Source organism: Crocodylus porosus, unplaced genomic scaffold, assembly GCF_001723895.1.
Source record: "Crocodylus porosus isolate Cpor-Errol unplaced genomic scaffold, CroPor_comp1, whole genome shotgun sequence".
Lineage (NCBI taxonomy): Eukaryota > Metazoa > Chordata > Crocodylia > Crocodylidae > Crocodylus > Crocodylus porosus.
This window is the reverse complement of record NW_017728951.1, coordinates 24,776,954-24,788,426: the sequence shown is the minus strand read 5'-3', so window position 1 is coordinate 24,788,426 and position 11,473 is coordinate 24,776,954. Positions and strand designations below refer to the sequence as shown.

General features: G+C 61.9%; 1 protein-coding gene and 1 long non-coding RNA gene across 3 annotated transcripts in view; one reads left to right on the top strand and one right to left on the bottom strand.

Moving 5' to 3' along the window:
- LOC109324205 overlaps positions 1-8,277 on the bottom strand; it is a 9,171-nt gene extending 894 nt beyond the window's left edge. The window contains exons 1-2 of the long non-coding RNA XR_002104875.1: positions 8,193-8,277; positions 2,999-3,006 (exon numbers count right to left, since the gene is read on the bottom strand). This is a non-coding gene — a long non-coding RNA (uncharacterized LOC109324205). The remainder of the gene's footprint in view (positions 1-2,998; positions 3,007-8,192) is intronic.
- Positions 1-11,150, top strand: part of SFXN2 (sideroflexin 2) — a 12,388-nt gene extending 1,238 nt beyond the window's left edge. The window contains exons 2-12 of one of the 2 annotated variants that reach the window (XM_019556145.1): positions 2,032-2,204; positions 2,782-2,952; positions 4,140-4,238; positions 4,747-4,822; positions 5,112-5,197; positions 7,890-7,950; positions 8,213-8,279; positions 8,899-8,948; positions 9,458-9,507; positions 10,048-10,095; positions 10,390-10,489. In XM_019556145.1, coding sequence (XP_019411690.1) covers positions 2,044-2,204; positions 2,782-2,952; positions 4,140-4,238; positions 4,747-4,822; positions 5,112-5,197; positions 7,890-7,950; positions 8,213-8,279; positions 8,899-8,948; positions 9,458-9,507; positions 10,048-10,095; positions 10,390-10,489 — 969 coding nt within the window. In that variant the 5' untranslated portion in view covers positions 2,032-2,043. Of the gene's footprint in view, positions 1-2,031; positions 2,205-2,781; positions 2,953-4,139; positions 4,239-4,746; positions 4,823-5,111; positions 5,198-7,889; positions 7,951-8,212; positions 8,280-8,898; positions 8,949-9,457; positions 9,508-10,047; positions 10,096-10,389 lie in introns of those variants that run through there. The other variant, XM_019556144.1, reaches the window with a different exon arrangement.
- Positions 11,151-11,473: the final 323 nt, after the last annotated feature.

Below are 11,473 nucleotides of genomic sequence, written 5' to 3'. Positions count from 1 at the left end.
ATACTCCTCTTTGGAGACAGCACCCCCCTTCCACCGGGTGTACGCCACCTTTTTGGCAATCGGGCATTCCCAGACGCCCTTGGTGAGCCGGGGGGCTTTTGGGCACTCCTGCCCCTCTTGCTTCTTGTTGGGATGGACACCCCTTGGGCTCTGAGTATCGTATCCTTAAGGAACGACCACTCATCTTGGGCACTGAGATCCCCTGCCCTTGGGAACCCCAGCGCCTCTCCCACTAGTCTCCTCAGCTCGTTGAAGTTGGCCCTCTTGAAGTCTAGGGCTACCACCTTGCTGCAGGCTCTTGACACGCTGCGCTGGGTGGTGAACTCCAGCAAGCGATGACTGCTATCACGCGGGTAGTCGAGGGCCTGGAGGCCCCTGACCAGGTCGTCACCTGTGGCCAGGACCAGGTCCAACAGGGCATTAGCTCTGGTGGGACCGTGCACCTCCTGGCTTAAGTGGCGGTCCTGTATCTCGGCCAGGGGCCTCCTGGAACAGTCTGACCCGGCTGACTGCTCCTCCCCGCAGATGTCCGGGTAATTTAATCCTTGTAAGAGTGGCACGCAATATTGCAAGCGCCTACATGTGACTTGCAAGCTGAGCCCAGTGTCCAAATAAAATTCTGTAGTGCCAAAACCCTTCTGGCAGTGGGGGTCTGTCTGAGCCATTTCATAGTCGTTAGGGGCTGGAAGGGACCTTACAGATCATCGGGTCCACGTGGGCAGGAAGAATGGCTCTAGGATTTTTGCACAGCCGAAAACAGAGCTGGGAGTTTCCCGGGAGGGAAGGCTGAGACGCGCTTGCTTGGACCAGCGAGATGTGTAAGGCTGTGATGAGATGCAGAGGACGACTGCATCACCAGGAGAGCGCTTCGGGTGCGACGTAACCTGCCTCCGCAGGCTCGCGCAGCCCCGTCGTCCTAACCCAGAATAAAACCACGGTTGGGACAACGGGTTTGCTCCTCTTGTAGCACCGTAAGAGCGCAGAAGCAGCAGTTATTGAAACAGCCGGTCCATGTCGCCGTGTGCCGTTCGATGCTGGTGTAATTGTTACGTCTCATCCAACCCGGCCCATCCAGGTCCTGCTGCTAAACCTGCACAATCGACTCTCACAGAGCCCCCTGACCTGCCCCCGGGAAAGCAGGGGGACAACGGCAGGCCGTGTCCTGGTGCTGCAGAGGTTGTTAATAGATGCTCGAGAGGTCCCAGGCAGAAGCCATGCCCCGCGCTGCGGAGGACGACGGTCCCCTCCCAGTCTGTGCCAGTTTGATCATGGGGGGAAAAATTCCTTCCTGACCCCAAATGGGGTCAGTTTGAGTAAAGGGTGGGCTTGTGGTGATGGGCTCAGCAGGCTGATTTTAAGGAGCAGGGAAGCAGCTCTGTGATATGTCCCCTCTTTGCCAGCAAACACGGTGGCTCTGTGACCACCTCCATGCCAGCGGCTCTTGGATCCTGGTGCCGGTCTGAGGCTCTCGGTCCCTGTTTGTAGGGAGCAGCTCCCAGGGGGGTAAAAGCCACGGCCTGTGCTGGGCACAGAGTTGTAGTGAGGTCGGGCTGGCAGGCCCTCCAGTTGCCCCGTCTGAATCGTCCCTGCCCACGAGGCGCGATGGAAACTGGTGGTTGTGGTGGTTTGTTGAGAGCTGGCTTGCAGTCACCCACGTCGCTGCACATCAGTCCCCATAATAAAGCTTAGGTGGTGATGTACCAGGGACGGTGCACAAGTGAAACCTACTGTCCCCCACTCCAGCTGCTTGGAGATACTGGCCCCCTTGACCTCCTTGGTCAGTGGACTTGGCCATTTTGACCTTGACCTTGGACACGGGAGCCGGTGTCATGCTGGAGCGTGAGCCTGGCGGGGATTGCTGCCTGCACAGAGGCCGAGCCCCGGCGGGGGGCTCTGGGCGCTGTGCGGATGTGTGACCGTGGGCCTGGGACGGGGGGCGTTACCAGAGACGGGTTGGTTGCGGAGGCTGGTCTCTGGGCAGCGTCAGGCATGGGAGAGCGGGGTCCGTTTACCAGTGCTCCCCTTCTCCAGCTCAGCCTTGCAATGGCACCCGCTTTGGCCAGCTTCGACATCGATGCCCTGCGGTGGGACCAGACCACGTTCGTGGGGCGCCTCAAGCACTTCTTCAACATCACGGACCCGCGCACGGTGCTGGTGTCGGAGCAGGAGCTGGACGGGGCCAAGGCGCTCGTGCAAGGCTGCAGGTACGCGGCTGGGCAGCCAAGGCGCCTGGAGGCCTTTCTCAGGGTCACGCCGTGAACCGATGGGGGGGACATGCAGCACGAGGCTCCTCACTGAGCCGTCCTGGTGGGGGTTTCCATCTAGCCCCCGCTGGTAGGAGAGAGGCGGGCAAAGCCTTGCGCTCCAGCCGACGGGGGAGTTTGAACCTAGGGCTCCGGGGTATTGTGAGAGCAGTGCTGAGCCCTGCTGTGCGTTCGAGTAGCAGAACGTAACGCCTTTCATAAAGGGAGCGTTATCTCCCCATTTTGCAGATGGGGAAAACCGAGGCACAGGAAAAGACTTGTCTAGCAAGCTAGTGCCAGAGCTGCGGTGGAAGGAGTCGGGCGGCCTGGCTCCCGCGTGCTAGAGCAACGTGTCATTTGGGCGTATAGCTGCCTGATGCCCTGTGGAGGGGGACACCAGGCTGGAGGCACCCTTTTCCCCCTGGCAGAGCCCTGTCTCTAGGCACCTGGGCAGGACATCGTGGGTGGGGGATCACGACGGCAGTGCGGTGCTGCGCCCAGGGGTGCTCCCAGGTGCTGATGGCCCTCTGGTTGGCAGGGCAGGCGTTGTGCCGCCGGGGACCAGCCAGGAGCAGCTGCTGTACGCCAAGAAGCTCTACGACTCGGCCTTCCACCCTGACAGCGGGGAGAAGATGAACCTCATCGGGAGGATGTCGTTCCAGGTGCCCGGGGGCATGGCCATCACGGGCTTCATGCTCCAGTTCTACAGGTAACGCTCCCCGGACGGGTTGGGAGCCAGGGCAGATGGGACGAACCAGTGCCCCTCGGTGGGAAAAGGCTGTTGGACGGGATCTCGCCCTCGCGGCGCGCTGGAACGTGATGAGCAGGTCTCGCTTGTGGCGGGCGTCTCCGGCGTGCCAGGGCTCCCTTCGAGGGGTTGCAGCCTCCTCCCCGGCCTGGCCCAAGCTGTCGTCGCGTCCTGCCCTCTCTTCCTCTACCACATTTCGACGTGCCAGCCTTCCTGGGAGTGACGCGCTGGGGGCAGAAATCCTGAATTCGAGGACAAAGCGCGTCCTGCCTGCGAGGCTGCGGGAGCGGGCGGGCAGCCGCGGCGCCGGGGGGGTGGTCTCGTTCCCTGCCAGGAGCGCAGGTGCCCCGGTTCCTAGCCCGGCGCCCTCTTCTCTAGGGCACGCTTAATTCGAGTGTGTCGCTCCCTGATGCCCCATGGCAGGGGATGCCCAGGCCAGAGGAGCACCGGCCACTCTTTCTGGTGTTTCCCTGGCGGGGTCCAGTTGTGCTGGGGCTTTCCAAAACACCCGGGAGGCTCCACGCTCCCTGAAACGTGGCACTGTCTGCCTCTGCGGCCTTCCCCACCCCCATCTCTGACACAGCCTAATAGCAGGGCTCAAAACCAAGTCTGCAGTGCCTGATGGAAATGTCTCCCGGCCCCACCAACCCTCCCTGTTCTCCCTTATCTTATTAACCATGCTCCACTGCTGATTCAGGCTTTTCCTAATGATTAACCAAAGCCAGCCGCTTGCTTTCCTGCCTCTCTTTGTCCTTTGCATCCTCTGAGCTGGGGGGGCTGCTGCCCCGGGGTGGTTCCACAGTCCCAGTATTGTGTTCACCTTCTCCTAATCTCTGCCCTGGGGTGTTTGGGCGGCGTTTTGGGGCCCTCCTGCTTTTATTTCCTCATCTCAGTGCTCCTCTCTGCTGTATTTGGGGACCGAGCTTGCATTGGGCCCCACGCTGGTTGCTTTCTTCTCTGGGATGATCCTGAAGAGACCAGCTGGGGTGGGTGCGTGGTGTCTTGTTCCTCCCGCACCCCGCTCTAGCACTTGTTTGCTCTCCCCTGCCCCCCCCACGGGGCACCTCAGATGCCCTGCTTCTTGGGGGGCCAGGCCCCATGCGCAGCCTCCTGCACCCACTCTGAGCTCTGGCCTCCCTGCCTGGCAGGACGGTGCCTGCCGTGGTATTCTGGCAGTGGGTGAACCAGTCCTTCAATGCCCTGGTGAACTACACCAACCGGAACGCCGCCTGCCCCATCTCGCTCACGTGAGTGTTGCCCCGGTCCAAGCCGGAGCTGTGCACCCTGACCCCAGACATGCCCAGAGGCCCCGAGCTCCTGGGTGGCTTGGGGTAGTGTCCCCCCCCCCGCTCTGTGGAGGGGGCGTACTGGGAGTTAGGAGCCTTTCTCCGATGTTTCTGCTGCCAGCCGAAACCTGGGGCTTTTGGGAGATGTTCCCCACTTGAGCCGCAGCTCGCCTTAGATGCCTCCAGTCTCTTGAGCAGGGTTTGAGGGGTGGGGGAGGCCTGCAGGCACCTTCAGCAGGGCTGGATGGTGGGTCCTGGGCATGGGGTGTCTGCGACCAGGTCTCCACAGGGCCAGGCTCCTTCCCAGCTGGGAGCAGCGTAGCTGCATCTGCACCTGGGGTATGGCCAAATAACAGGGGTCTCCTGGGCTCCAGGGAGGACACGGGAGGCAACCCCAGTGACCTAGCCAGGGGCTCAGTGGCTGTGCTGGGGGACTGTTGAGTCACAGGTGGGTTTCCCCCCTCTCCAGGCAAATTGGAGTGGCTTATGTCACTGCCACCAGCACCGCCCTGGCAACTGCTGTGGGACTCAACCTCTACACTAAGGTACCGTGGGCCGTTCCAGGGAACGGGTGGGATCGGGGGGCAGGCAGGAGACTTGCTTCTGGAGGCCACTGCTAGCCCCCGGCTGACCCCTCCAGCGGGATCGAGGAGGTCTGGTGGTCTCAGGTGGCTGGGTGCAAGGTGACAACCTGGGGCTGCCCCTCTGCGGAGCCGCTGGGTCGGAAACGCCTGTCCCAGGGCCCTAACAGGGCTGCTCCCCTTCTCTGTCCATGCAACCTCGATGCCCCCGGCGTCCGAGGGCCCTGCTCACCTGGCGCTCCTTCCTCCTCAGAGAGCCCCACCGCTCGTGGCACGCTGGGTCCCCTTCGCCGCGGTCGCAGCCGCCAACTGTGTGAATATCCCCATGATGAGGCAACAGTAAGTCGGTCCTACCCAATGCTCTGCCTGTGGGAGTGTGACTGGGGGGTGGATCTGCAACCAAGCACGGAGGAGGCAGGGGCAAGGAGAGCCCAACCTGGGTAGCCGGGACTCCTGGGTTCCTGGTGAGTCAGTGATCTCTTGAGGTCCCTTCCAGCCCTACTTCTCTGTGGCTGGAGTTGGTGCCAGCTCAAAGTTGTTACTGGTTGGTTTTCAAACCCACTCATCCAGTTGTTAGATAATGGCTCCATGGGGCAGAGAAAAAGTGTTGGTCCTTTGGCTCGTTATAGAATCACAGACAATGCAGGGGGACGGGACCTCAGGAGGGCACAACAAGTTCAGCCCCCTGCTCAAAGCAGGACCAGGCCCAGCTACATTACCCCAGCCAAGGTATTGTCTAGCTGGGTGTTCAAAACCACCCAGGATGGAGATGCCACCACCTCTCTGGGTACTCTGTTCCGGTGCTTTACTACCCTCCTAGTGAGAGTTTTTCCTAGTATCCAAACTCACCTTCCCTTGCTGCAGCCTGAGGCCATTGCTCCTTGTCCTGTCGCCTGCCCCCACTGAGACCAGCCCAGCTCCCTCCTCTTTGCAGCCCCCCGGCAGGGAGTTGAAAGCTGCTATCAAATCCCCCTCGGTCTTCTCTTCTGCAGGCTAAACAAGCCCATTTCCCTCGGCCTCTCCTCACCAGTCCTGTCCCTAGGCCCCACAACCACTTTTGTTGCCCTCCATTGGACTCTCTCCAGTGTGTCCACATCCTTTCTGCAGTGGGGTGCCACAGCTGGACACGAGACTCCAGATGTGGCCTCCCCAGTGCTGAATAGAGGGAAGAATCACGTCCCTCCGTCTGCTGGCACCGCTCCTGCCGATGCAGCCCCGGATGCCGGTAGCCTTGGCACCAAGGGCATGCTGGGCTCACCGTTGTGGTGAGTTCATCCATGATGAAAGCACATGGGGCTTCCTCTGCCTCTGGGTGCTTTGGGAACAGGGTGGAGGACTGGACGGACTCCTAGAGCGATACCAGACCAGAGCTGATCACGAAGGCTTGTGTCTGGCTCCCCTCCCTGGAGCTGCCAGTGTGGAGGAAACTGAAAAATCCCCATGACTTGGCCTAAGAAGAGGAGCCAGAGGACCCACCCTCACTGGCCACAGAGCTTGATGACTGGTTGTCTTCATATTGGCACGTGTACTGGCATGGTGCAAGGCAACTGACATCACCCGCGCGGGCTCCCGGTGTCGGTTACTGAGCCAGCCGCTGGCAGCTCTGCTCAGGGCCTTTGCTCGGTGCGCAAGGACCTGTTCTGGACTTTGTTACCATCTCCTTCCATGCCAGGCCATTGTGACTGACCCAAGGATATGTGTGTGTGCATGTGCACGCAGGTGTGCCCGTGGTGCGTCTCCCGGGGGCTCAGCACCTGCCGTTATTGCAAGCCTTGGTGTTTTCCTGCAGCTCTCGCGGCAGAGGCCCGTGTTTGCCTGCACGCAGAGCAGGATTCGAGTTCTGGCTCTGCAAGGGCTGGGCGTGTTTGTGTGTGCATGCACGCGTGCATCTGTGTGGCTGACCTTGCAACTGCCCGCTTTGTGCAGCGGGTGGATTCAGTATTATGGGGACAGTTGTAGGGCAGATAACACCGAGCTGTGGGTACCTCAGTGTTGGGCACACAGCAGTTTTCCTTGTGCCAGAAGGTGCCTGGTGATGAGCCCTGTAGAAACAAGGCCTGGGCAGAGCAGCTACAAAGCCCTTTGCTCGGGTTTTCCAACACTGTCAGGGTCAGGAGGCGGTGACCCAGACCCTCTGCCCGGTTCTCCCCATACCGACTAGCCAGGGGCAGGGCGCGGGAGCAGCACAACCCATCTGCAATGGGCCCAGATGTTGCACCAAGATGGGGCGGGGGAGCGCTGTTCCAGCAGTGCCCCGGAGATGGCAGCATTGCTTCAGCTAGTTTAAGTTTGCCCGGCAGCTGGGTCTGTACCCTGGATCTCCACCCTGAAGCGGGCAGACCCTGGCCTGGGGATGCTGGGGTCCCCAGCCAAGATTTAGAAAGCTGAATCGCCAGTTGCCTCCTAAGGGACTGGCCTGCTTGCTGTGGGGGGTGACTAGTGCAGCCTCCAAGCCAGGGGCACGGCGGCTTCTGGGGGTTGCAAGCAAGGGAGCGAGACTGGATTGGGAAGAACCTGCTCCTGTGGGTTAGGGCCTTGTTATGGCAGCCCCCCCACGTCTCAGCCAGGCCCTGCGTGGGGCTGGGCGGCACCAGGCCTCCCTGCCTGTGTCCCTTCCAGCCTAGGGAGCCTTAGCGCAGCGCTGTGCATGGGACAGGAGTGCGTCACCTCGGGCATCGCATCCTGAAAGGGGGTCCTGGCCCAGAGGCAGGCCTGCTGAGCATGCATAGGGGCCCGTGCTGTCTCTGGAGAGTATGGGGAGTCAGACCAGTTAAAAGCCAGGCTGCAACCCCCTGGGCAATGGGCCCAGCTCCCCTGTGACTGCACCTCATCGGTGCTACTGGGGCCTCGTTCCCTACTCGTGATGCACTGGGACGAGTGGCTAAGCCTAGGAGATGCGGGGCAGAGGGGCCGGGCAGGGGCTGTTCTGGGGCGAGGGGAGGAGGTGTCATTGGGCTCATGGGTGCAGGGGGCTGGTCCCAGCCTGCGCCTCGGCCCCGAGCACCCACAGCCGCCCGCCTGCTGCCTTTAGGGAGCTCATCAGTGGGATTGCCGTGACGGACGAGAACAACAACGAGCTGGGCCTCTCCAGGGTGAGTCTGGGCGCTCTGGGGCGGGTGGGCTGGTGCCGGCATCCATGCTGAGGGGTCTCCCAGGCTCGCGCTTCCCCCGCAGCGGTCGCAGGGGCCGGGCCGGGAGAGGTGTCTGCAGAGCTGCTGGACATCCGCTCGCCCCTGTGGTCCTCAGCGTGCCGCGGTGACCCCCGGGGACGTGGTGGGGGCAGGGCTGGAGGACACAACCGGGCCGCTCGGACTGTGGCATCGCCCTCGTAGACGTGCCCGTTCTTGCTTTCAGAGAGCCGCTGCCAAGGGGATTACACAGGTGGTGATCTCCAGGATTGCCATGGCCGCGCCTGGCATGAGTAAGTGCCTGCAGAGAAAGAGGCAGGGATCCTGCCGCGACTGGTTGGGTGAGGGGAGGCACAGGATGGCTGCAGCTCTAGGGAGCTCTGGGCACTGCTTGCTCTGACAGCCAACCGGGGACCCCTCACGGGCATCCTTTGTCCGTGTCCGGAGCGATGGTCTCTGCGGTCATGGCTTCCTCCTCCTTGTCCGGCCTCTGGGGAGTTTGCTACTGCCCTGCATGCCCACGCACACCCCCGAGACCCAGGCCTCAGCAGCCCCCGCCAGGAGCCGCCCTGCAGCACCGTACGGTGCCTCTGGTGCCCCCCTTCCCAGGCACTCCCCGCTATCCCCCCGTGGGGTGCTGGTCCCCTTCTGACGCTGCAGGCAGGAGAGGAGCCACGCTATGGCTTGGCGTGCATAAGGATAGCAGACGAGGCCCTGCCCCACACACGGTCTCCTCAACTGGCCCTGGGGGCGGAGGAGGATGGCCTTCAGAGCTCCCATTTTGGGTAAATCTTGCTGTGTTGGGACCAGTTTCCTCTTTGAGGCCCCTCTGGGAAGCGCTGAGCTGGAATTGGGCTGGAGGTGGCTGAGGACTGACTCCTCTCTCTCTCTCTTTCTCTCCTTTTTTGCTAGTTATCCTCCCCATTATCATGGAGCAGCTGGAGAAGTTTCCCTTTATGAAGGTGAGGCCTGAGCCGTCCTCTGTTCTGCCCCAGCTCCACCTTCCCGGCGGTCAGGCATCTCCACGGCCCTGCCGACCCCTTCCCATCACCCGTGCTCTCCCTGAGACCAGCTCCACAGACATCGGCGTCCTTCCCTTGTGCCATCGTCCATTCCCGGCTCCCCTCGCTGGCCGGGGGGGTGACGGGCCTGGACGCTGGGCGGATGGGGCAGGGTGTTGGAGAGGGGTGCGCAACCCATTGCAAAGGGCCGGTCCACAGGTCTGATCCCAGAGTCACAGCAGCGCAAATTTCCGGACCCATCCAGCCCGCAGGCCACAGCCTGAGTATCAGTGGTGTAGAAGACCTTCAGTGATGCTCAGAAATGCATGCACATCTAACACGCAGGAAAAAAGGCTGCACACTGTAGTAGACCTGGCCACAAATTTAGCTCCCTTCTCCATGAGCGGGCTTTGTGGTAGCCAGGGCTTGGGATTTCAGGAGCTCACTCCTCTCCTCTCATCCCTTTGCAGAGGATCCGGGTCCTCCATGCACCTTTGCAAGTGATGCTGGTCGGGGGCTTGTAAGTACCTCGCAGCTGGGACCGTGGCTGTTCTCCAGATCCCAGGGCTGCTGTCTCCGTCATCGTGTAGAGCCCAATATCCAGCACTTGTGAGCACGCCCAGCTCCGGTGGGACCCTGCAGAGCACTTGGCACTGCTGTGACCGGGGCACAGCCTGGCGCAACGAGAGGAGTGTGCCCTGAGTGGTGGCCATCCTCTGCTTTGGCTGTGGGCATTGAGGAGCCCAGGGGCCCCTTGTGCTGCCCCCCCAGAGCTGTGGCCTCTGAGTCTCCCAAGGCTTTGTGAGTTCAGGGCTCCCTGGTGGGGGCTCAGATGCTGAGAAGGGCTTAGGTGGCATATCAGTCCCTAGGTCCCCTGGATGCATCCCCAGTCCTCCTGCCTACTTCTGTAGGTACCCAGAGGATGCAGATGCCGGGGTCCATCAGTCCCATCGCCTCTGGGTCTGGGAGAGGGTGATTCCCAGGGCCCATAGAGGCAGGCTGTTGCTCGGGGAGCGGGTGTTGGTTGTCTCTGGTAACGTGGTTGCCCATCTCCCCACAGCCTCCTGTTCATGGTGCCGGCGGCCTGCGCGCTGTTCCCGCAAAGATGGTACAAGCCCGGCGGTCTCGCCTTGCCTCCCTTAGGGCTGCAGTCCCCCTCTCACCATGCCTTGTACCAGGGGGGTCTTTGGCTTGTCCTTCCCCCCGCGGCTCTGGGCCAGAGCTGCTCTGTCCAGACGGGTCTGCCCTGGGCGGGGGAGGCTGCAACGTGACCCCTTGCGCCAGGAGCGGCTCCTTGGCCCCACGGGAGCTGCCCAACAAAAGGCTGGCGACCAGCTCCCCCCAGCCAGCTCGCGTCCGACTAGCGCGGGCTCTCACCCCCTCTCCTCTCCTCTCCTCGCAGCTCCATGGCGCTGTCCAGCCTGGAGCCGGAGCTCCGCGCCCACGTCGTGGCCGCGCACGGAGACAAAGTGCCTTACGTCTACTTCAACAAGGGGCTGTGAACAGGGCCTGGAGCCCTCCGGATCCCTGCACCCTCCATTCGGGGCCAGTCCCACCTGGTCCCCGTCCCCACCGCCCCCTGCTCCCGGAGGAGAGGACCTGAAGCGACTCCCGGCTGCTCTCTGGTTGGATTCTGGGTCTCCGGGGGGATTCCCCCGGCTGGGCCCACGCGCGAGCTGGGCTGAGGTGCTGCCCTAGCGAGCAGAGGGTGCCACGCAGCACCGCAGGTCCATCAGCCGCAGGCCTGGAGAAGCCTCGCCGGTCCCCTGGCACTTCTGAGCAGGCAGCCTGGCTTGGGGGATGCTGAGGCCTGGCTCCGCCGCTGCACAGCCTCCCCCAGGCCCGTCTCCAGCACTCTGCCCCCTTCCCCAATTTAAACAGCTCCCTGCCCCTGCTGAGCAGGGCCCGGAGGGAGCGCACACATGGTGCTACCCCTCTGATCTTCCCAGGGGAGGCCGGTCTCGGCCAAACTTGTTGCGGGTCAAACCCATTACGCCCCAGGACCTCCCACTGCAGCCGAAGCCGCGCGCCCTTCTGCTCTCCGCCGGGCAGCTTCGTTCCAAGCCTTCACCTTTGCCCCCTCCGGCCTTACGTAGGCATCCTCCTCCTCTCCCTGTGCAACGAGTAACCAAATGTCTTAAAGGAACAAGGATCTCTGCCGTGGCCTTGGGCTGAATTGTCCGAGTCAGATTTTCAGTCCCCGAGCCGTGTTGCAGACAGACCACAAAACCACCCATTTGCTCCCTCGTCCTCAGCTCAGCTCGGACGTGGGTTGCAACGAAGCCTGGAAATGCCTTATACATATATTTTTTTTAAGATGCTTTCTATCCGCCAAGCTTTCGCCTGCAAATTGCCACGGTTGCTGTAGGTCCTACCCAAAGACCCTCTGATATGCCTCTGCTGTGACCTTCAGCATATGAGCTGCTGTCTGAGCCGCATTGGTTTCAGCCTGCTGTAAGGCGAGGGAGCAAAAAAATCATGACTCC